General features: G+C 35.4%; 1 protein-coding gene and 1 long non-coding RNA gene across 5 annotated transcripts; both read left to right on the forward strand.

Annotated features, from left to right (window-relative positions):
* On the forward strand, positions 1-26,536 carry LOC124954348 (microtubule-associated protein Jupiter). 4 transcript variants are annotated; one of them, XM_047507151.1, is made up of 5 exons: positions 1-505; positions 19,051-19,463; positions 21,235-21,258; positions 23,264-23,347; positions 24,243-26,536. In XM_047507151.1, exons 1-5 carry the CDS (start codon positions 465-467, stop codon positions 24,428-24,430), a joined length of 750 nt encoding a protein of 249 aa, XP_047363107.1. In that variant the 5' UTR covers positions 1-464; the 3' UTR covers positions 24,431-26,536. The 4 variants fall into 4 exon arrangements, with proteins under 4 accessions (XP_047363107.1, XP_047363106.1, XP_047363108.1 ...); XM_047507150.1 differs by lacking the exon at positions 1-505 and adding an exon at positions 8,348-9,182; XM_047507152.1 differs by lacking the exons at positions 1-505; positions 21,235-21,258 and adding an exon at positions 8,351-9,182.
* LOC124954351 lies at positions 13,708-14,994 on the forward strand. The gene is made up of 2 exons (XR_007102522.1): positions 13,708-13,908; positions 13,988-14,994. It is a non-coding gene; the product is annotated as an uncharacterized LOC124954351 (long non-coding RNA).
* Positions 26,537-26,758: the final 222 nt, after the last annotated feature.

Genomic DNA, 26,758 nt, shown 5'->3' on the forward strand with positions numbered 1-26,758 from the left:
TCCTCATGTACCGACGTATATCCATATGCATAATATCGTTTCTCGAGTTTTCAGAAGAGGGTGGTGGGGGCGCCGGTTTTTGCGAGAAGAAGGACAAGCTAGCCATTCCTTTCCGTCCTTTGTGCATCGTATCGCGGAAACGTGAAGTGCGCGCGCATATTCTCTGTGCATCGCGTGCGTGCGTGCGTGCGTGCGTACGTGCGTGCAGAGAGATCGTTGAATGAAAGAGCAAACAACGAAAAGGTAGAGAGAAGGAAAGAGAAAGAGAAAGAGAAAATAGTGAAAAAAGAAAGGAAGAAACGAAAGAAGAACGGGGCGGTACGTATGATCAAACTCGATGTGTATCGTCGTCGATCGTTCGTAGCGAAACGTACCGACGTATAAATATCTAAACTGCCAACGATATCTACCGAAGAGAACGACTAACAAAGGAAAAGGGCGAATTTAACTCAAAAGGGAGAAAAATGTGGGCCGGCGAGGATCAAACGCAACGTTATAAAACCAGGTTCGTTCTTTTTTTTTTTTTTTTTTTTTTTTTTTTTTAATCTTTTTCATCTATTATATCTTCCAATTTATTATTATGCGTTTCTTCGTACTTTTCTTTTTTCCTTTCTTCTTCTTCTTTGTTTTTCTTTTCTTTTCTTTTTCCTCCCCGCGCCCCTCCCCACATCCTGTACCAAGATTGCGTACGTTATTTTCTTCGTTTTTCTTACTTTTATATTTATTTATTTATTTATTTGTTCTCTTTCTTTCTCCTACAATGGCCGCGTTGCGACGAGAACGAATTTCTCGCAACTCGTAACGTCCGTTTTGTGATATTTTTTTTGTCTTAACCTATACATTTTGTTTCTCCTTGTTTTATGCCATCGATCGTTTTCGATCGTTGAAACGCTGATGAAATCTTTCCCTTCATATAACACACACCCCTTGAATTCGCGCTCGTTATTTTTACCGGCGTTCGAAAGGAGACAACGCGGACGTCGTGGAAGGGATATGTCGCGTAGGCATAAAAGTGAATGTGTGTATATTAGTGTAGAATAATACAATAAATGTTGAAATTTTTTCATCGACAAGTGTCATCATTAATAAAGTGCTGCAGCATGACGGACTCTGTTGCATAATGAGCACATTAAGGAACAGTTTTTGTTTTATGAGTAAGTTATGTTTCGTATGATATTCAATTTTCCTTCCCTGTTACTTTTGTGTTTTATTCTTTACTAGATTGTACAATTCGATATGTTACAATTCAGTGATTTTGTTAGGTTAAAGAGAAGCTGCTTTCGACTTGGAACAAAGTGGAGCAAGCATCCGTATGAATCTGTACAACTTTGTAACGGTTGAATTATATCATCAGATCTTTGTCCCACTCCATTCTACTTTTCTACGAAAGAAAATAGTACGAAGATCTCTATGGTAGTAGTAATCATAGAATTTATTCTTCTGTCATTTTATGTATATCATATCTTGATCAATAATATTATTTCGTTTGATTACAGTTTTCATCGGATTGACGTCATCCAAATGTTATCATCGAGTTGGAAATGATAAAAATTGTAAGGAGTTCTTAATACTGATAATGTAATCTAACTTTTTTCCACATTATAATATTATTTTATTGGGTAAGGGGAAATTAGATGGGCTAATAAATAAAAAGAAGATTGCAAAGACGATATGATATGGAAGATATTTCAAGAATGAAAGGATAAACTTGGAAAATTGATGAAATATCAGTAATTGGAGCATTGTTTATCTGGCAAACAGGTAATACAATTCCAAAACAGTAGAATGAACGAACAAAAGAGCACAATGACATTGTACAACTTTTAGTTACATCTTCAATGTCCTTTGTTGCACTTTATTCGGTGTTTTATGTAATTTTGAAGTCGGTCCTAACAAGATACGACTTCATTCATTATCCAACAACGTCATGTTTATACGTATCATTAATAATTTGTTAAGCCTGTTTGTATATCCCTAAGATTCTCTGTGCACTAAATATTATGCGTCTGTTTATTTATTCATTCATTCATTCATTTATTCATTCATTCATTCATTCATTCATTCATTCATTCATTCATTCATCATGTCTCTTCGTTACATCTGTTTTTTTTTCTTTTTGAAAATGAACAAGATAAAATGCGATAAAAGAGAAGTTTCGTTGGCAATATAAGATAGAATCGCGTTATCGATGTAAAGTCTGTTTTAATAAATACAGTATAAAAGATAAGGAATGATTCATACAACGCAAATAAAAGATTTCGTCAGAAACATTGTGCGCTTACATTCGCTCGCGAATATGTATGTAGAGATAGCAGCTTGTCGTGAGGCATACACAGTTCGTTGCGGAGCAGAACGGTGAACGTACTGCAATGTTCAAAGTCAGGCTGTGCTACTTAGAGATAGTGTCGAGCGATTGCGGTTACAGCACAACCTATCTCATAGCAGGTTGCTACAACATCTCTTCATTTCACGCTCCTTCCTCTTCCGCAATTCATCTAACGAGCGCCATGTGGCCACATACCTGATGATTTCCCTCTCTCCGAAAAGTCTTCTTCGTCCATTTATGAAAAAAATTTATGTGAATGTCATCATCATGATCATAGGTTTTGTCTTTTGAAATAACTTTGACGTTATTTTTCTGTGTTACAACTCGAAGACTATCTTTTTTGAATTTACATAACTCATTTAATATTTTCTTTTTGCATTTTTACAGCAACCGTCTATACGAACGATCAAACTGGTTAAACTTTCTTTTTTTTTTTTTTTTTTTTTTCATGTTCAATTCTTTCGCTTAACTCAAAGGAAAAGTTACCTTTTCCTCTCTCATATGTATAGATTTCACCGTTGGTGGTGGAAAAAGAGGAAGGAGCGAAAGTAAATACGACATCCTCGTCGATTTCGTGACACTCCTTTGGCTTTCTTTGCATGTGCATCGACACGCTCGATAGCTCTCTTCTTCTCTTCCGTGCTTCTTCGTTCATAAATACTGGAGCTTCTTAATGAAACGTTTCCGGAGTATACACTCCTATCAAACTTTCCAAATGATTTCAAGACTGTTCCGCGGAAAGATAATATTCGTAAAGAAATAAATAGTCGAGAGAGAAAAAACGAAATATTCTCAAATATGGGCACGTGAAGGTAACGTAATACGTTAAAAAATATATATAGATTAGAGTAGTTTGTATCATGGCTCTCTTGAATATTTCTGTATAGTTTGACGGAAGTAAAACGTCAATTATCTTCCAGTATTTCTTTTCTTCTCTCTTTCTCTCTCTCTCTCTCTCTCTCTCTCTTTCTCTTTCTCTATCCCCTTTCTTCTGTCTGCCCCCCCCCTTCCTCTGTCTCTGTTTCTATCTCTCAAGTATCTCTCTTTGTCTGAGAATAGAGTTTCAAGTTTTTCGAAAGGGTAGACTTTTGTGCGAGACACTAAAGCAGCCTTTAAATTTCGGATTAACGTGGAACAAAGGAATGTCTTAGAAATGAAGAAGGAGACCAGACCGGGTGTCTGGCAACTCGTTTACACCAACGTCGTGCACGTTCATTCAATGGTTCTTAAACGTCTTAGAAAGGAAAGTCGAGTCGCGAGCCAAATAGAAATGTTTTGTTTAAATTCTTATTCGATAATTTATTCATTAATCGTGATCACTCGACATTGGATGTAAGTAGCATGCCAACTATGTTACTCCAGTAACTGTTTCGCTCTTTTCTTTTTTCTTTCAACTATATAATTGAGAATTTTTTCAAATCTTTTTCAATGATTATTTTCAAAGACTTTAATCCTCAACGATTGTGAAATTGATCGAATTCGCGTTGAAACATAACAAGATCTACGTATGTAATTAGCTCGATTTCCTTTATGTACAATCAATGTTAAACGATCGATATATCAAGAATATTATCTCCGATCGAATGTTGAGCGTCCGTTAATGTCAATCATGTTTCGATTGACATTGACAGACCAACCATTCTTTATTGTGACGCAGTTTAACGATTCGCTCTATTGAAGCATAACGAAGGCTATCTTTGATCGGTTCTTCCTGGTGGTCTTAGGAGATACATTTACCGAGTATCATCGTCGTCGTCGTCATCGCCGTCGTCGGATTCGGCGGATCTTCTACATTCTTTTTTTATTTTATTTTTTTAATATCACAAACGTCATTTTTTGTATATTTAAATACATACATAGACATTTACAAAGTTCACTTATTTAAATTAGAGCTCTTGTATAAAAAATTTTGTAGCAATCGGTTTTATTCCATGAAATACTTACACGTTACAACCTCGAGCATAATCGTAAAAATAAAATAACAAGGATTCCTACGGCTTGTCTAATGTTAGCTCACAGTATTTTAGTTTCGTGGCTGCTGTCTTCCTTTTACCGCACTCGCGAACGGTGCTCACCCTGTGTGTAAACCGCTGCACGTCCGTTCAAAACGGAAATCATGTGTAGAACCGCATTTCGGTACCGTTCTTCGCGAAGAAGAACCTTATAATGCTCATTACGAATGTGATCCTCATTTATTGTTTGAGCAACTTATTTATTTAAATCAACATTTCGTTAACTTTACCTCTATGATATTTACCTACAGACTGAATTTTATCGAATCTAAAGAAAATTGAAATTTAATTTATTCAAATTATACTGTTAAAAGATTGATCTCTAATCGTAGATATACGATGTAATGATTTTGTATGATTAGAAGAAATGATGCATAATTTTGTTACCTTTTGAAAAATAATTAGACCGTCGTAAAAACGATAAGACCTTTGTAAAATGGACAAAAATGATATACGTACGTACGTACGTACGTACGATCGGGTTTATCGAATTTATCAAATAGATAGAGCTTATCTAAGAAAATTTCCAATGATTCAAACGTAGAACGAAAATATTTAATCGGACTCGCTATAAAGTCTGTCATCGAAGATGGTATCAGACTGATTAATAAAGCCTAACGAGGGTGGAATGATGTTGCGATTATTTAACGATCTTCTCTTGCCCGCCTACGATCGGAACGAGAAAACGTAGATCCTTACGTGTCCCATTGGCTAGCATAGCGACACCAGAAACAACTTCCATGGCAAGCAAATCGTTCGAGCTTGAATCCTCGCGAGAGGGATATCCGTGGGATTCTTGGCAGACAAGTCAACAAGAATATGTACTTTCTTTAAGTCGATTAAAAAACGAAATTATCCCGAGGAAAAGAAGAGGAATAAAAGGATTTGTACAATTAATGGTTGACGTTAATTCAAAACCCGTTAACACGTTAAACATTCAAGTTTAACGAGAAAAACGATTGATTACATCCTCCGTGAAGAAGGCTTATCAGGCTAGATAATAACGTCCGAGAATAAATTACAAATGTTTTGAATATCTTTTCTTTTTTCTTTTTTTTCTTTTTTGATCGTAGAGCTTCAATAATTCAATGGCTTCCGTATTTAACAAAACCTGTTCGATTGATATGGACAACCGTTGCTTCAGAAATAAATATACCCTTACATGCGAAGACCTTGGACATTGTTTTTTAGAATCAATAATGTATTCGAGGAATACATGTGCGAGTCGGGATGTGTCCTTATCTTTTTTTTTTTTTCTTTTTTTTCTTTCTTTTAAATAACGCGGTCAAAAGTAGACGGGACACAGTCGGAGATTGGAAAGACGCTTGAAAGAAAATGAAGAGAAATCCTTTTGTGGGACGTGAGAGCAATTCCATGGCGCCAAGGGAAGATAGCGGAAGTAAGTGCCGTCATACAAGGAGCACAGGTTTCCTCTCTTACCTCGAGAAGGTGTTGCCGAGGATTATCAAGGTGGTAGTAACGGAAGGTTGGCCTTCGTTAAGCTTACCACACTGTCTGTAGCCGGTTGCACTCTACCGAAACAGCAAACCAGACTTACTGCCTCGTGCATTTATTTTCTGGTAGGATTTGGCGCACACATATACCTCCGTGTACATACGTATTCACATTCACACACACACACACACACACACACACACACACACACACACACACACATATATATATATATATATATATATATATATATATATATATATATATATATGGACACATACACGCGCACACATTTATACACAAGTCGGCTTTTACTTTTAGCCTGAATAGTTTTCCAACAAAATGCGGCATGCGGTTTTATATTCACAAAACCGGTCTAAACATGATGGATAGTCAATGGAAGTTATACGGAATTCATTGTTAAAAAAAAAGAGAGAGAAACAAACAAATAGAATAACTTTATGGATCAACATTCGAGTTCTAATTGAATGAATTTCGTGGGTTAGCTTCTACGGAAACTCGAGACCTATTTGTTAAATACACTTAAATAGATCGCTATTTAATTAATTGATTACTCAAAGAGAGTTTAGAAACGGTCGAAGAAAGAAGGAAGGGTGTTTCGACCCTGCAAACATCCTACGTGTCCTACGTTGACGAAGGGCGTTGACAGAGGAACTGCGTAACAACAACCCTTCGTTCTTTCCCTCTCCCTCTCTTTCCCCTTTTCGAATAAACCGCTGAAACCCTGAAAATTTCGCATCGAGTTTCGCCGTATGAATAAAGGTGGAAGCCGTCCCGCGTTTATCCGCGTATCCAGCGATGTGTAGCTGAGGGGAACGAATACCTTCGTCTGAGGCGGTAAACGCACGCACGACGTTACTTATACGAACGTCAATTTTGCATTACCGTTCATCAACATGTTCGACATTATTCTTGCATCGTATTCCCAGACTAAACGATATCGATTCGGTTCGATTAATTGTAAAGCATACATATGAATATGCCATCTGTATTCGTCATCTTTGTTGTGTCTTTTGATACGACAGACGCCGTGTCCTTCCTTTTTTTCTTTCGATATGTGCGTGCGCGTATATAATTGGACATTATTGATATAATTTTTTTTTCTTTCTTTTTCTTCCTTTATTTATTTTTTCTTTTTTTGTAAATTCTACAAAGGCATATTTCGAATAGTAACCCGACGAAGTGGAAACCCAACGAGCTATTATAAATGTCTTTCGGTATCCATCTCTTTGATGCGTTGTTACCTTGCAATCCATCAGTCCGATCATTATCGTTTTAATGTTAGCTCATTACCTTCCTATGCGTGATATCAGGCGTGGCGATAGGTGCGTATGCACTTAACTAGGTGTAATGTAAAAAATCTTAGGTAATGACATCCGGCGTTGGACGTAAAATATGTAGTACGTCTTCGACCGGCAAGAAAATATTCACGTGGTTGGCTTAGTAACACGTGATTTTATTCCATCGGTTATCCTGTCAAAACTTTCTTCCGTCGTTCGGTAGAAGATATCTATGTATGTAGACGTGGCTCGCGTGTATATAAAGAAGAAAAAGAAAGCATCGCGAAAATGGAGGATGGTATATAAAAAGGGGAGCAGTTAAATAAATAACCAAGACGTCTGCGAAACGTCGAAGAGAAGGAATGGAAAGAGAGAAAAAAGGATAAACGAATAATGTTCGATCAAATATCGAAAATTTAATGAGTCACAAATATAGAAGGTATTGTTGTAACGCGTACCTTGAGAAAAAATATTCAATCGATATTGAGAAGTTTGGTGGATGTTAATTATATACAAAATTATATATAAAATACAGAAAAAATATTTTCAGACGAGTCGGTGGGATCGAGAGAAACTTTTTTCCTTCGATGATCGATAAGGAGATCTCTCTTACCTGTAATATATGAAAAAAGTATCTTTTAAAGTTGGCCATTCATCTCGAAGAAGATAGAAAATAAATGCTAGTGAATAACATCTCGAATGATTATCGCCGCAGGACGTGTTCCTCGTTAGCAAAAGGATTCCGCGATCATCTCTCACAGAGCACGCACACACGCACGCACACACACATACACACATGCACGCGCGCGCGCGCGCAATTTCTCGAGCATCTTCCTAGCCGATGCACTTCTCGTTATTTTCGAGCGTGGCACGTGCGTGAACGTGCGCTTGCGCGCGCGCGCGTGCATCGGGGCTCGACGCGTCTGCAGGATGCATTTCCCCCCACCCTAACAACAGTTCTTCTCCTACCATCTCTCCATACGTCCCTGCAGAAGTCCTCTCCTCTCTCCGGTCTGGTTCGCCGAGCGTATTGATTGAGGTGAATGCACGACGTCGACGTCGACGCCGACGCTATCGTCGACGCCATCCCCCTTCCCTGGCAATGGTGGGGGTGAAAGTGCATACGTCGACGCTCCAGGGGGGTGGACTACTCCCGATAGAGAGATGGCGAAACAACACGGTTCCTGGTCCAAGTGACTTTGACGAAGAAGAGGAGGATAGAAAGAGAGAGAGAGAGAGAGAGAGAGAGAGAGAGAGAGAGAGAGCGCAAGAGAAAGAAATCTGCTCTGCTTTCCAAATTTCAAGAGCCCTTAGAAATTAAAAATTTACATCGCTAACGATGATTCAGCGTAATATTAATGTATAAGAATTTATGAATTACATAAATTCGTGTTAATTATCCGGATGGAAAATATTAGAAATTAAAGGGTTGCGCGAGTAGAGAGAGTAAGAGCAAAAGAGGGAGCGAGAGATAGCGTGTCTGTGTGGTAGTGGGGGAGGGAGGACCGGCCGAAGCGATTGGTGGGGAGCGCCGCTGCCGGTGGTATATACAAGCGAGATCCTTGTTCGACTGTCAGTCTCCCGTCGGCATCGCGACGATAAGAGTGTTCTAAGTTTTACGTCTGAATCAGTGACCTGTAAACTTTTTTTCTATCATTTTTCTGTCCCTTTCGCGTACATTATATCAAACGGGAAGATTGTTTCCTTCTCCTCTTGAGAGTGAGAGACAGAGAAAGAGAGAGAGAGAGTGAGAGAAAGAAAGCAGTCAAGGACTTTCTGACTCACTGGTGTCAGCGATATCGGGTTGTTGGTTGGTTGGGCGAACACGAACCCTCCCCTTCTCTCTCTCTCTCTTCTCTGCTTCTTCTCTCTTTCTCTCTCTTTCTCTCTCTCTCTCTCTATCTCGAGCTCTCCTCCTCATCGGCATCGTCGTTAAGGGAGCGGCTGCTCGTCGTCGTCGTCGTTGTCGTCGGTTAGGAAGTGGTGGGCGTCTCTTCTTCCTCTTCGTCTTGCAGGATTATACGTTATGGCAACTTACGCGGCTTACAGACACGTCGAGCTCGACAACGTTGGTTACGGAAAGAAGAGGTGGGTTCTTTTTTACAGATTGAAATTCAGAAAGATGGAGGGAAGGAAAATGAAGTATGGAGGGATGAACAATGATGTCTCTCTTTTCCTCTCTCTCTCTCTCTATCTTTCGTTTTTCTTTTTGCTTAGTTACTTACATACCTCGACGGATTTTTACAGGTCCATTTTGTCCCAAAAATTATTTCTTCGATTAATCGAAATATATGAAATTTAAAATTGACGAGTAACATTTTTGTATTTAGATTACAGTTAGTGTTAAAGTTGGATGGATGGGCATTCAAGAAATTCGATATTTTTTCTCGGCACAAAATGGTATTTAAAAAAAAAAATAAAAAAAAAAAAAAAAATAAAAAAAAAAAAAATAAAAAATAAAACAAAAAAAAGATTAGAGATATGGTGGGGAGAAAATGCGAAGAAGAAATGCGCGCGCTCCTGCCGATATTTCTAGTTTTCAAGTTGACCGGGAAATTCGATGTGACGGAACATGTGTTTTTACAAGGAGTGCGACATTTCTGATCGATTTACATGTAGATGCGCATACACTTTGGCTAGCATTAAATAACTGAGAATGTCGCATTTTTGCAAGTTTAATCGGAGAATATTATCGATGAAATTTAAAGAGAAACAAAAAAAAAATAAAATCAACTATAACAAAATTGACGTGTATGATATTAAAATTAGATTCTGAAATATTTCTCGTTTACTTTCGATAAGCGCATTAATACGAATCGAATCGAAAGTTAATAACATTTAATAACGTATCTATATCTCGAAATAGACGAAAGCAGTGATTAATAATAACAATAATAATAATAAAAAAGCAAGAAGAAAGCAAAAAGCTATGAATTCCGTTAAATGATCCGTCGTCGTTTACATGCGAATTAACGCATGTTCTACGTTCTCGAGTTTGCAATTGGCCTCGATTTTTGTTCACGTATATTTCAGGAAGTATGGTATAGTTTATCGTTCAACTGACTATCATTAACGCTATATTAAATCGGCCGTACGTTATCGTTATTTCTTTTCTACGAACGATAACCGCAGAAAAAGAGGTTCGAATTAATTTACCGACGAGCTCATAACGGCTTAGCAGCACCACAAGATGAAGAATGAAATGAAAAATAGAAAAAAAAAAAAAAATAATAATAATTGAAAAAGTAAAAATAAAAAGGATGGAGAAAAAAGAAGCGATTAAAAATCTTCCGGGTGATTTTATTTGCTTGACTTTTGTTTGCGAGCTTCCGTGTAGGACATCAATTAAAAAGCAAGCTATACATTGAGAAAAGGAGTTTAAGAAGACGAAGAAGAAGAAGAGAGGCACAGCAGCTGGGTTTAGAAAGCGTGACCGCCGTTTTGTATCTTATCGTACGTTTTGCGTTCCATAGAAAGGATCAAAGGTGTCTAATTACCTTATTTTTTTAGTTTTTCGGTGACCCAGAATTCGAATATTAAATCTGGCCATATAAGAAAATTATGCTTCCTTAATGAAAGATGTGATGAAACAATGAGATCCTTTCCTCTTTCCTTCTCTTTCACTCCCCTTCCTAATATACTCTTTTTTTTTTTTTCGTTTTTAATTCTAAAACGAATGAAAAAATTTGTCTTTCCTCTCCTTCTCTTTCTCTCCCCTTTCTAATATACTCTTTCTTTTTTTTCTTTTTTTAATTCTAAAACGAATGAAAAAATTTGTCTTTCCTCGATCACTCGTGAAATCATTAGAAAAATTTTTCTGTATAATAACCCTGTCTATGTTATCTTTTTTATTTCTCTGGAAAGCGAACAAGAAAAGATATCTATGGTATGGCCGAAAAAAAGAAAAGAAAAAAGAAGTACGATTTTACTCGTTAAACCGTACGACTTTCTCGCAGTGAGGGAAACGTTTCGCGACTATTTCTGTACTTTTCTTCGAGGACAATTACTGCGACTTCGGAAGGAAATCTGTGGACATGATAACCGCCTTGGACGAGTTTCATTCGTATTACAGACCGCTTAAATATGTGTGTCGTTTGCACGCAGGACTCTACGATGCCTTTCCGTAACATATATTGTGTTTTTATATATATATATATATATATATATATATATATACACACACATGTATATATATATATATATATATATATATATATATACACAATAACCAATGTAAAATAGGATTGCTATTGGAGATTATAGGAAAGTTGTAGCTCTTATTGTGTGTTACCAGTCGATTGAATGCAATACAAAGTGCAAATGCACATACTTACGTGTTCTCTCTCTCTCTCTCTCTCTCTCTCTTTCTCTCTCTCTTTCTCTTTCTCTTTCTTTCTATTCGTGCGTGAAATCAAGCGCGATATTAACTTGTACGAAGAAACCTTCAAGTGGAGGCTGTACGGAGGAATTCTTTTACAGGCTCTTCGCAAATTTACGATTCGCCATGGACAGACGGAAATCTTCATTTCCGTTAACCGTTTTTCGTCCTCCTTTCCATCGCCATTGTAAATATTACAAGATCTTTCTTTTCATAGGAATTCATATATATATATATATATGTTCCTTCTTTTTTTCTTTTCTTTTTTTTTTCTAAGTATTTTTCAAGTCACGCGACGAAGAAAGAAAATGGTCGATTTTAACGATAGTTACTTGCATATATCCAAGAGCTGATAATTCTCTAACGAGTTACATTGTCATCGTATATGCATCGCGAACGATGATATTTAAACGTTCTTCATTTTCCCGTTCTTCATTCTCCCAGCTGATTCATCGTTAATAAACTCGAAACGATATCGAGACATGCTAAAAATGTTAACTGCTCAGTCATCCCTTGATTTCTACCATTCAGATTGATAATTATCGCTTTGTTAAGAAGCGATGGATGTAGTTACCGTATAAGTTCTCTGCCAGTCAATAGCTTCTCTATGGGAACTTGGTATAATGATCGCTTTGTTTTCGAAATGGTTTAATAAATAGGAAGACATATTGATTGTTCTGGGTCAGTCGATATATATATATATATATATGTATATGTATATGTATGTATAAATTATGTCTATGTGTATTATAAGTTATGAGAAGGACTATACTTATTTTTTACCAACTATTGATTTCGTCGAACCTTGTATGTTGGCCTAATCGCGAAAGAACATCTGTGCCATGATATGAGTCAAAAAAGAGAGTATAATGGTAGGTGAAAGAGAGCAATTGACTGCTGCAGTGTTCTCTGCATCGTTGCAGAGAATAGTTCTAAAATGCCATATGTTGGACATTGTCGTGGGAGTGGACTTCATCATCGACATTTATTGACGCTATACAAATAAGGATGTCGACAAAAAAAAAAGCCCTAATTCGAATTCTCTAAGCTAGGAAAAAAAAAAGAGGAAATGGTAGATAAATAAATCAACTTTTAACCGATAGAAAAAAAAAAGCTGAGATCGTCAATTGGGATGATCAATTTTAACAATCTAAATGGGTGTGCCAATTTTGTTCGTAGAATTTGTTTTCAAGGCTCCTTGATAATTAGTTGATTTAAGATGTTTTATTGATCGTTTATTTGAACGAAATAGAGTAAAACGTAGAGAAGATTTTTCGAGTAACATTGATCAAAATTAAGGTTTTATTTTTTATTCATCTAATTTTATATTCATCGATTAGATTTTTCTTTTTCCTCTTTTTTTTTTTCTATTTTTATATTACTTCTATTTTAGTAACGATTATTTAAATAACGTATTCCGCTTATCAATAAATGAATACCCTAGCAAGAGTTAAGCTATATGTCAGTCCCAGTATTATTATTGTGCGGTCATCGAGCGGGCAGCACAAACAACGGCTCTTTTGTCGCGTGGTTCCACGTGTAAAACGAGATAGGCCAGAGTCTCGTGTATCCGTGTCCGTCGAAATATATCGTGTTACATCCAATGAGACTACCATCCGGATGTGGTGTTCGAAACTCCCTCTTCTAGCCCCTACCGTACTTCCATCGCCACCACTACCTCGTTGACTAGGAGGATAGAAACGACGGGGTTAGTCACCCCCGCCCTGTGGGGTAGCACACGCGTCGTGGCACCGTGCTCGACGAGAAAGGGTGGATTTGCTCCGAGCAATACCTACATGTATATGTGTTGCAGCCATTGGCTTCGCTTACTCTCTCTCTCTCTTTCTCTGTCGCGTTTGTCAGACTGAGCTTTCGAAAGTATCTCTGGCCACTTCGCAGGGCTTCCTCGAAGAAAAAAACCGGATTTTATCGACATGGCGCGTGGCTGGTAGAAGCCACTCTTTTTAATAAGGTTGAAAGGGAGAGAGGAAGCGAGAGAGAAAGAGAAAGAGAGGGAGAGGGAGAGAGAGAGAGAGAACTTCGTCAAGTGACCATCTCGTGTTTTAATGAAGCGACATCGAACAGGAAGAGCGTCTTAGTCTTTTTATGCCTTATCTTGAGATAAAAAAAAAAAATATATATATATATATATATATATATATTTTTTTTTATATATATATATATATATATATATATATATATATATATATATATATATATATTAGGTACGATAATGAACGGGAAATAATTTAGAAAAGTGACGAAAAGAGAAGCAAGAAATATTCTTGTTGAGAGACTCTATGGAGAGGAGAAGACTATCGGGTGTCCGATTACCACATCAGACTTCATGACAATCAATGATCATGTATCGGCGTATCAAAGGGGAAGTATCGGATTACGCTGAAGATGAGATAGTAATGAGAAAAAGGAAGATGCGTGAGTACGAGTTGAGAATAACCGGATTATCGATTGATCGACTTTTTTGATATCTCTAAACCTTTGGATAACTTCGCAGATGCAAAAGTGCAAAGTGCAACAAAACAAGCAAAAAAATCGTGAGAATTATAGATCTCTTACGAAATCCATAAAATTTTTGTGCGCCATTCCGATCGAGTTCCTTTCATATTTGACTATGAAACGTTGCGTTAACTTTACCATCAAATGGAGAAGGGGAAAAAAGGAAAAGAAAAATTTGTTTAAAATAAAAGGAAATACTTCTAACGGACGACCTACTTCGTATGGCAATCAGGAAACCTTTTTTTTTTTTTCCCCAGCGATAAACCGATAAATGTTAACGCGTAATATCCGGCTATAGATACGAACGAGATGCAAACGAATCGTCGCGATGAGAGACAGTGGATTCGGAATTATTCTGGAAAAATCAAAGAAAACAGAAACGATAGGAGTATCGTTTCAATTGGCATTGGAATATTCAATATTTTTCCTTGAATTAGCACCGAGTCGAGTGGGTGGAATTTATTTGAATGATCGGCTTTTATTCGATTTTCAAAGGATTCTCATTTAACAAAATGTTAAATGATAATGATATTAGAATCGGAGGAGGGAGGGAAGATAATAAAGGAAAATTTAAAGAGTAAGAGGAAAAATCTCGAAGGGAAAATGTGAGAGAAGAGGACGGAGACGCGATAAGAAATATCGATCGAAGAGCGTGGAACGTTTTAAGAGACAATAGGAGAATTAAGTGGCATGACTCTTTGCGTGGTGTGTCTTGATACGGCCGATTACGCCATAGACGCTATAAGCGAGGTCTTCTACACGCACCACCCACATCCCTAGGAACCTAGTACCATCATATTTATAACCTCTGTTCTTCTCTAATGTTATAGTCAACTATCCTTTACATATTTACGTGCTTCTTTCGTAAATGGACCGTGCATTTTACGGTAATCATTACCTTCCATTGTCCCAGTGGTAGCGTTATTACGCTTTAACACTAGTTTGAAAACCTTTGTTTTCTAAGTGAAACTTCAAAAAAAAAAAAAAAAAAAAAAGGAAGAAAAAGGAAAAGAAAGAAAGAAAGAAAAAAGAAAAAATCATTATAATCAGTAGAAAAATCTATTATTTTTTTAAATAAAAAATAACTGACTCATACAAGATTTTTGATATTTTTTTTAGAAAGTTTGCACTTTTATGAGAAATAGGGAATTATGAATCGATTCCTTTTTCAAATTAAAAACATGGATAATCGAATAGTATGAATTCTTGAATTTAAATGAATTATCCAAGATGTAACTAATGAAATGTCGAGCCAGCAATCATGTCATTTTCTAAGGAGACTGTTTAGGTATCGGAGGTTGAAATCGAGTACTTATTCGGAATCAAATAGGTCGAATTAAGTCAGGCTGATGACGATGACGACGACGACGACGATGACGACGATGATGATGATGATGAGGATCGATCGATCGTTGTGTGGTTAATCGGGCCGAACGTGGGTGTAATTGGCCAATTAGTTAATCCCTGATAAAAGTTTCGTCGTGTATCATTAGTCCTTCACGATTCATTACGAGAGATCTTTAACTTGTATCCTGGCGGATTCTTATTTATTAGCCCGTTACATCTTATCATTATCCGTTCATACTAAATCTAATTTACGTGATTAATCGTCAGCTAGGGAGATTATCGATCACGAAAGATTTAATATCAAAATTATGGAAATTATTCTCAATGTTATCATCTCGTAATTCGTGTACTATGTATAAGAACGTTCGAATTTATTCGGAATATGGTAGAGAAACGTTCTCAAACTCGGTGAGACTGTGGCAAAGTACGATTAACTTTGGCCGAGATAATTCTCGTACCGCGACTAGATGAGTAACAGCATTCCACGGAAATTCGCTGGGCGTCAATGACACCAGCGAACAACACACTACCAACAATTAAACTCCACGTAGTTTTTTGTTTCTTTTTTATCCAAGAGATACGTGCCTCTAGTATTTCTTTTTTTCTTTTTTTTAACCAATCATTATTTCTTTTTCTTTCTTCTCTCTCTCTTTTTCTCTCTCTCTCTCTCTCTCTCTCTCTCTCTCTCTCTCTCTCTCTCTCTCTCTCTCTCTCTCTCTCTCTCTCTACTTTTATTGCAATGATTCATCGATCGTGCAAGTATATATTATACGAGATAGCCTTTTTAATGTACAAAGAAATGATTTTCTTTTCTTTGTTTTGTTTACGATAATATCACATTATAGATTTCCGGGCCCTACTCGACGATGACACGTACAAAAGGTTATTGAGATGCCTAAAGTGATAGTTAACTTGTATCGACGGTAATGCTCGAACGCATACGTGATAAGATGTCTGGCCATTCACACGTACTCATTTTGTTGAATACGAAGTCGGCAGGTCGATAAGTACTATGCTTCGCTTGTTGTATAAGGCTTTTGCTTCTTTGTTCTTCACTTCTCTCTTTCTCTCTTTCTCTCTCTCTCTCTCTCTCTCTCTCTCTCTCTTTTTCTGGTACAGCAATAGAACGTATCGTTCTTCGTCTAAAATCAAGAGGAACGAATATTTGCAGAAATTTTAATGTATTCTCGCTAAAAAAAAAAAACATTGTTTTTTATTTTATCGCATTAAACTCTTCGATAACACGGTCACGTTATATAATTTTTTTATAAAATTGTATAAAGCAACAAACAAAAAAAGAAAAGTAAAGGTTATAAAGGGTTAAAATCTTGTTTCTTTTTCTCTCTTTTTATTTCCTTTTTTTCAGAGTAAAAATAGAAAATATAACAGTTAACGACTTTCTATCGTGTTTTTTGTCTCGTTCCTACGATCGAAGTCAAAGTTTTTGTGTAGCTTCTCGCGTTCCGCTTGCGTGACAAGATGGCTAAAGAAAAGGGGTGGTTGGAGGACAGGGAAGAGAGGGATAGAAAGTCTCCCCTCTCCGTCTTTCTCTCTCTCTCTCTCCCTCTCTAAATCGGATCCCTACTTATTCGAGAAGATTCGAAAAAAAAGGAGTCGGTGAATGATCGATAATCGTTTTAATCGATTCTGCTTGAACCAAAACCAATGTAGCACGGAAAGTGTTCGGCCCTCGAACCGTAACCGATATTTTTCCGGTTTCCGTTCCCGTAACAACACCGATTGAGAATAACGGTCCTCGTCGAATGGTTACGGTTTCCGAAAGTAGTAGTACGAGGAAGCCGATTTGAAATAAGTCAAATGCCATCATGTTTGTAACAGGAAGAACAGAGAGAGGGAGAAAGAGAGAAATGCAAGAAGAATTATTAAATGCAAGAAAAGTTTAACCGTTATTGAACGTGATTGGCTCTTGAAAAGAAAAGATGAAAAAAGAATCTTGAAATGGACGTATGTGTATGTGTACACATATATACGTTTATATACATTTATATATTTATGTATATCCTAGTAAATAATCCTTCAATTATATTCTCTTTCTAGGCCAAGATCATTTTTCTATTGTTAAGACGATCACGAGATACCTCGTGACAAAGTTACATCGCTAACAAACGGCGATATCACCGAAGATGACACGATTTTCTTTCCTTTTTATTATCAAACTGAAAATATATGTATGTATAACGATGAATCATGGTTAGTTTTAACTGTGTAAAAACATCCCTCGAATTTTAGCTAAACAATAGAAATATGACTCGTTTGTTTTTCTTTATAATTTATAATCATTTCGAATATTTCAATGGTCTTGATTTCTTCAATTTCCGCTCCATAGAAATAATATTCTAGTTTTAATTATATGATAAATGAAATAATAAATCTATATAGGTACGCAAAACGATCGGTACTCTATTACGTACGTATTTACTTTATAAGAATGAATCGAAGAGGCGTCGACATTCATCATACGGCACATATTTCCCGACACACCCATCCTGTTGTTCTCACCATGGATTTTCCACTTCCTACGATCGAGAGATTATCTTCCAGCTCGAATATCGCTTTCGAGCTTAACTGTACTCGATATATATATATATGTGTATATATATATATATATATTAAACATTATATTACGATAATTTGTTTGATGAAATTTTATTTAAAAAGAAAACTACATTAAACATTAATATATTCTAATTATATGCATGCAAACATTTAAGATTTGAATCCAATTCGATTGAAAAACAACAAACAGCATGTTTTGCTCGTATATAAATTTTTGTTGAAGGGTGGAGGAAGAGAATAAATCGCAAAAATGCATGCAATGTATTTCACGTGGGCGATGTCCCGTTGTAATTTCTAGCGCAAACCCAATCAATGAAAATGATGAAGTACACAATGGAGTCCTTAATGAGCGAAGGGTGGTACCGCGCATGTTGCTGCTCTCAGTGTATTCGCGGAAGGAGGGACCGACGACGGATTGTTTTCTCATTGATTAAAATCCTTTTCAATGGGTCGGCCGTGAAACGTTGAAAAGCGGTTGGTTGGTCGGCTAAAAAGCTCACTGAGTTGTTTTCGACGGGGGGTCGAGACGAAAGTATTTCGTGCGTCTAATTGCAGTCGCTCTAATTGCGCCTCCCTCTTTCTTTTTTATTTCCTTCTCTTTCTCTCTATTTCTTTCTCTTAGAGAAAAAAAAATGAAAAAAATGAAAAAAACAAAGAAAGAGGGAACGATGAAAGAGCAATACACTAAGCTCGCTCGCACGCGCCACGACGAAGCGCGTGCCGCGACCCATCGAGAGAACCGTCGTCGTTGACTCGGTGGCTCGTTAAACGAAAATTAGAATTGATTTAGCTGCTAGATTGAACGGTACTCTATCTCTCTTTCTCTTCTCTTACACGCGGATGCAATCGCATGCAACCACGGCGCCGTTGCTAATAGCAGCGCGAGCCATTCCGAGTCATCATACTGCGATTTCTCTATTTTATGAAATTTTCCAATTTGTTTTCCTTCTGTTTTCGTTCTCTTTTCTTTACATGATATATATTCTATTATAATTCTATAAAACGTATCGACGTGTAGAATTTTGATGAGATTTTAAAGAAACATTCAATAATGCGTCACTATACATCGAATGTAAATAAATAATTGTTCCTTCGATTTTTTGTCGATTTATCAAAAATTTGTTGATGTTATTTTAGAGTATTGAAGCCACCAGGCGGTGGAAGCAGCGACATCTTTGGCTCAACTCAAGACGAGACCAGTCCACGCCGTGTGAAGAATCACAATCAATCTCAGCTTGGTAGCGCATTATTCGGTGACGCACCCGATTCCAGCAACAACAGCAACAACGCGACCGGCAATATGGATAACAACGGCGGCGAGATTACACCACGCTCCGGCAAGCCCGGTAATGATTCATACAATCGCCTGTTTGGCCCTCCCGATGCCCCACCCACAACCCCAAACGCGAAAAATTACATGCGCAGCAATATACCCCTCAACGGGGATGATACAACGTCGCCCGCGAAAAGTACATCATCCAGCAACTCGAGCTCGAGTATCGTCAACGGCTTTACCAATAACAACAACTCTAACGTCAACGACATCACAGGTAAGGACATCGTCATCCTTCGCTGATGGAGGACCACCAATCTCCCTTTTCCTCTTCCTCCTCCTTCTCCTCGTCCTCCGCCTCTTCTTCCTCTTCTTCTTTTTCTTTTTCTTCTTTTTTCTTTTTCCTTCGTTTTAATCACGAAAGTATCTAGATACAGATACAAGATACACAGGCAGGCTAGGACATTTCAATGAAAACCTTGTGTGTGTGTGCGTGCACGCGTAAGTGTTTATGTGTGTAGGTGTGTAAATGATAAGTGTAAATGTTTCTTGCTCTTTACGAATATGAAAAAATATTTTTGTTAACCCTTGAATGCTATCATAGCTGAATTTTCATCTAAAAGAAAAAAAAAAAGGAACGACTTGTAATACTAATCCTTTGACTATTTGTTCAAACTATTATTAGTAACAATATTATCATAAAAACAATACTTTGCTATAAATGTAAGAAGCAAAATATGCTTGGAATGGTATTTGATGATAACTTTTAAGGGTACATTGGAAAATGTAAAGACTAGTAAAAGGAATTTTATTATTTATATTTTAAATTCGATTATTATAATATTTCAAAGGATAATGATATAAGGGCAGAAAAAAAAGTTATATAAATAAGATCAGCCATTATTATCAAGAAAACATTTTTAAGGGTTTCCATTTAAATGTCCCATCCTTTATGGTAGTTACGCTCGTGTATTTTTTTTCTTTCTTTCTTTTTTTCTTCTTATCATTTATTATTATTTTTTTTTCCAACGTAACGACTTCTTTTGTATTCCTATAAAGGGTCGCCAGATTTTCTTTCACTGTCTATCTATCTGCCTATCTCGCTTTCTCTCTCTCCCCCCGTCTCTTTCTATCTCTCTCTTTCTCTCCCTCTCTCGTTAAAATCAAGTAAGAACTTAGAAATGCACCAGACAGAGACGATATGCTTCGTGTTTCATAGCGGTACTCACTGTTTGGTAAAAAACTTACAGCGGGATATTTTATAGACAGAAAGAGAGAGGGAGGGAGGGAGGGAGATGGAAAATAAATTGCTTCGCTGAATAACGTATCTTGAGTACTTGTATCTGGACACTGCCGATTACTACTATACTATGTTTTTCATCTTTCCTTAATATATATATATATACATACTTATATATACCTATATATATATACGAAGCACATTGTGGCATCGATTTATCTTTATATATATATTTATATATATCTATATAGAAAAATCTATCTTAAAATATGTGTCCGCACGTTGCAGGCTCTCGCGGTATAAAAATCGTATGTCACAAGTTGGTCTTCGTTCCTTTTAGTATTGTAAGCTAGAGATACGAAAACATTTGGAAAGTAGAATTAGGATTTTCAATGCTTTGTCTAATGGAAAAAAGAAAAAAAAAAAAAAAAAAAAATCTAGATATAAAAAGTAAAAAAATGATAATAACGCACGAACAAAAAAGATTGCTATCGTTGCAATGAGAAGAAAGATTTTGATCAGGTGCGCATTTTTTTCGGATGAAAAAGACGCAACAAATTTTTCTTTCTTTTTTTAAAAGAAAAAAGAAACTAATTAAAAAGTTTATAAAGATTTATGAAAGCGATGGGACTCTGATTGACGATTTAAAATTTGAATTGATTATATTAATCGATGTGGAAATATATATATAGCATGATACTTAAAAAAATATATTTCTTTTTATTTATATAAATATGTACGTATGCATATACATATCTAACTAATAATCTAATGAAAAATGAATTTTCCTTAAACTGTTCGCAAGCAGCTTTTAGGAGAATCAAACGATTTCGTAAGTGTGCAATGAAAAATATTTGAGTAGAAGATACAACAACATTGACCCTATTACACATATTCTCTTTCTCTCTCTTTCTATCCTTTTTTTTTGTTGCAAATAGTCATAGAAAATACATATATAGTTTTGATTTGTCATACGTCATGAAAATGTCCTTTATATTAGAGAGATATATACTTGTATATTATTATTGAACGAATTTTTTATTCGATTTAGGCCATATTTTTTTACATCGTAAGCAAAAAGTAAAACAGAGTAGGGCCTGCCACAGTAAACCGAAACACATATTTTGAGTTAGACGATTTATTAATAACTCATCATCATTATGTTGTTTTTTTATTTAATTATTTATTTTTTTTATTCTTTCTTATCTTCTTTTATTATTTTTTTTTTAGGCCAGTAGTATTCGTAGTAGCACACATATCTTGGGTACATACTTTATATCTTTATCACGTTTTTTTGATTTTTGTTCTTCATTCGTAGATTTTCACGTTATTTTAGATTCTCTTCAGGAGAATGTAATAAATACACGAACGATCGCTTGTAAATAATTTCACGCATACCTCGTATTCGCTGGCCTTTAAGAAATGATTTTACGCGATTAGTGAAAGCAAAATGCACATATACAAACGCATATATATATATATATATATATATATATATATATATATTGTGTATGTACACATATTCACGTTGAAATCTTATTAGCACACAGCATCCGAGCAATTCTTCTTTTTCTTCTTCTTTTCTTCTTCTTCTTTTCTTCTACTTCTTTTTATGAGGACACATCGATTTTTCTTCACGTGCCATATTGCTTTTTTCCTTCTTTTCTCTTTCTTTTTCTTTTTTCAATCGATTTGCTCGAACAGCTGATCTTATCAAAGATAGTCTCAAAAGAGAATCATAGTTCTCAACAGCATTGTCTCGATAGCATAGTAGAAAGATCATTAGAAGAAAAGTTCTTTTCATTTTTCGTTTGTATTTCCATTGATGTCGATATCGTACCGGACATCCGACCATACTTTTCTATCGACATATGATTGATTATTTTCATTTTCACTTTTATTTCGATAACCAATCACATTTAGCTTCTTTCATATTCATCTGCTTCTCATAGTAAATACACAAAACTAGTATCACAAGTTTCGTTTATCTGTTATTATTTTCATTAATCTTTTCGGACAGACGAGTAAAAGGAATGATGAAGAAGAAAACAAAAATATTGTAATACAATGATCTTACGAAAGATTATATTTTATAAATTATAATCGAGTAGAAAGATAAATCTAACAAAGTGATATCGAAAACATTGAATTATTTTCTAAATATTAAAAGAAAAATGATTCCCTATTTATATTCGAATATTTTATAATATAATTCATCGATGTGACAGACAAAGGAGTACAAGTCAGAATTATTAATTTTACTGAGAAACCACCGATAATATTTAAAGAAACAATGTAAGATCAGGTGTTAGACGTGAAAGTCGATAAGTTTTGTCTCGTCTTATTGAACTTACGTAGAATATATCTATGTGCCATAAACGGAGGATAGAATAAATGTGGAATATATTAGCTTATCCTATTTCGACAAAAATTTTTAATGGATACTCTTGTCCAATGTATATCTAATATTCTATTCTATTCTATTCTATTCTAATAATAATATTATTCTCTACTCGTCCGTACGAAAATGTTGCATCCATTCTCTCTCTCTCTCTCTCTCTTTCTCTTTCTCTCTCCCTTTCTCTTTCTCTCTCTCTTTCTTTCTCTCTCTCTCTTTCTCTCTCTCTCTCTCTCTCTCTCTCTCTCTCTCTCTCTCTCTCTCTCTCTCTCTCTCTCTCTCTCTCTCTCTGTATTTTGTGATGACGTTATCGATGATGCATGGTGTCGGTGATGGTGAATTTTTGGTACGTGTCCTATTGCTTAACGTGCGGCAACGGATATCTCTCGCTCGCTCTCTCAAACTTGGCGTTCCTGTTATCCTGTCGAAATCCTGGCAGGAGGAGCGTCCTGCATGCCGCGCAATCCAGTCACCGGCGACGGAGTCGACGTGACGCCATTGAGGCGCACACGAAGGTGTAGAGGTAACCTTTACATTTGCCAATTTTATTTCCCATCGATATCAATCATCACCACCATCATTATCATCATCATCATCATCATCATCATCATTATCATCATTATCATCATCATTATCATCATCATCATCATCATCATTATTATTATCCTTCTCCTTCCCTTTCCCTCAATAGATTTCCCCATTATTTATCTTTGTTGCACCTTCATGCGTACTCCGAATAATATTCGATTTATTAGCCGCCATTTTAATTCTCCGCTTCTTTCGTCGTGGACGATAAAAGTGAGTTTTTAGTAAAGAAACATCGCGGGAATTCTTTTTTTCCTTTCCTCTCTTCAAAATATATATATTATTTTTTAATTAATTAAAAACAAGGGGAATTGTAATCAATCGTAATTACGGTTCCTTTCGTAAGATACGGAAATGAGATTTTATATAATTGCGAAAACAATGTGATGTAAAATATTGAAAGGTACACGTAGATAGATATTAGCTTTTTTTTTTTTATACGAGTGTGTGTAGCTTCGTATTTGAACCCTTAAATAATCCTCAATTTTCTTTTATACATATATCCTTTCGATCATCATTCAAAAAAGGTTTCATTATCTTGAAACAAAAGGATCAAAAATTATTTGCGTGCCGTAATATCTCTTTCCTAACCGTTATAATATATATATATATATATATATATATATATATATATATATATATATATATATACAAACTTATATATTGTACAATGTTCTCTTTTAAAGATTCCAAACGATCCTGAATAAATCTTTAAGGACAATATGGGGATACTCGTGTATGGATAAATATAACGAGAATGGATCGCAATTTGAATACTAGAAATAAATTGGGAAAAAAAAAGAAAGAAAATGTCACAGAAATTATATTTACAGATGGTAATCCAGTAACCGGAACTGGCTATACGTCTGAGACACAGAATGGAGGTTCAGCGATGCAGAATGGAACAGGCAGCTCAAGTTCCAGCATAGGTGAGAAATCGAATGGTTCGTCGCCAACAGGAAAGCCAGCAGGAACCCGTACTCGCGTCCCACCGGGTGGATACTCATCTGGTCTTTGGTAAAAAGGATTGATCCATCTCTCTCAGCAGCAGCAACATCAATATTAGCATCCCGTTTCCATCTTAGAATGTGGACTCGAAGACAAAATTTGGCGTGTCAACGGTTGAAGAAAGGATAAAAGAGAAGAGAAAAAAATGATAATAATAAAAAGAAACACAACACACAAGCTCTATCATCTTATTCCGACTCTTGTCGTACGATTTCTGTAGCGGGAAAAAAAATGAATGGAACTAACAACAACAACAGCAAAATTACATATAAGCAAATGATAAACAAAAGAAAATACTAGCCATCCATCCATAATTAATTATTCGATTTTGAGAACTTGCATAACTTTTAGCTGAATGAGTCAAAGAAAAAAAAAGGAAAAAAAGAAAAGGAAAAAAAAATAATAATAATAATAATAATGATGATAATAATAATAATAAATCGTTCATCGATCGTTGATTTGGTACTCTCGGCTTATAGTTTCGTACGTGAAGATAAACTTTATCATAAATTACTACTATACATATACACACATAGTACTTTGATAAATCCATCGAACGAGAAAAACACAAATTTTTTTGATCATATTACACAACACACACACATCCACTATTTCCCATTTTCTCTGTCTATCTCTCTTTCTCTCTTTCTCTCTTTCTCTCTCTCTCTCTCTCTCTCTCTTTCTCTCTCTCTTTCTCTCTCTTCTGTTTTTTTCTCTTCGTTTTTCCAACTTCGACTTTTCAAATGACGCAACCCCCTATTGTCTACGTTATCATCTTCTTCTTTATTCTCGTCTAATAAATATATTTCGGCCGAAAATTAAAACGAATAAACGAAAAACCGAAAGGCCTGCCTATCCTTCTCGTCGCGATCATTGTTTAGAATTAATCCCGACTTAGTCGGGAACCCCAAGAGAAATAATTTCTAGATAGTGGTGGTTAATTGATATTCTCGATTGTAATGATCAAAAGTAATAATAATTAATTAGATTGCAATGGACGAGAAGAGGGGGATAAGAATTAAACAAAAAGAAAAAAAGAAAAAAAAAAAAGAATGAAACCAACTTATAATCTTCTCCTAAATATAATTAAGAAAGGAAAAATTAAAAAAATTAAAAAATATTAAAAAAAAATAAAAAAAAGAAAATAATACAAAAACAAGAACAACAGGAAAAGAGTCGCAGTCGTCGCGGATACTCCCCCCTCCAGAGAACTGTGTACTAGAATTAGTCATGTGATAATATCTAAAATAAAAATACATGATGCGTTAAAACCCATTAAACCGCTATATAGTGCGTTCTTAATCTCCGTGCCTTCTTAATTGTAAACTTTTTTGTGATGCATGGAATATGGTACATGCAGAATTAGACAAAGGATCGATATCTCTTATGATTAATATTATCGGTCTATGATATAATATCAATGAGTTTGCATATTATGACGCACTTTCCAATTTAATGAATTATACGTAAATAATATCAATTCTCGTACGTATTTGATTATTTATGCAGCAATGCTCTATTATTATTATTATTTTATTATTTTATTTTAATTATTATTATTATTATTATTATTATTATATTATTATTATTATTATTATTATTATTATTATTATTATTATTATTATTATTATTATTATTATTATTATTATTTGTCTTTTTTATCGCAATCGATTCCTCTAGTTCGGGGCACGTATTTAGAATTTAGTCGAGTAAATACGAATAGAGGAAATATTTTGCGCTCGTTGATCATGTATCGCCTATTCCTCTGCTTTTTATACATATATCTCCTCTTTCGTATTAGGATATATAGTGGATTATTATTATTACGAATATTTCTTCTATTCTATTATATCACTCTTTATCTCTCCCTCCCTCCCTCTCTCGATCCTTATCTGTATCTCTATCTCTCTATCTATTTCTAATTTTCTTTTATAGTTTCATAATTCTTATTTCACAGCAATATTTCGCGCGCACATGTGTATCGTTTCTCTTTCTATTCACCAAGTTTTTACAATCGTTTGGTGTGAGTAAAGTTATATCATTTATAATGCATCGTAATTAGTCATGAAGAAGCCTTTTTGTATTCTGGCATTGATTAATAAAGTTTTGTAAGCAATAATTATCTTTTCAAATGTTTTTCTTCGTAAATTAGGACTGTGCGTTAAATTATGATCGTTTTTTTAGTTATATTATGGTACTTTCTTCTTTCACCAGCTTTCATTTACATGGTCCAATTATTTTCTATATCAGCTTCCTTTACAATTAAATATATAATTTTAGGAAACATCTATGAACAGTATTTTAATATCGAAAACTTGTATTTAATTAGTATTATTGTTCG

Source organism: Vespa velutina, chromosome 15, assembly GCF_912470025.1.
Source record: "Vespa velutina chromosome 15, iVesVel2.1, whole genome shotgun sequence".
In the NCBI taxonomy this organism is placed as follows: domain Eukaryota; kingdom Metazoa; phylum Arthropoda; class Insecta; order Hymenoptera; family Vespidae; genus Vespa; species Vespa velutina.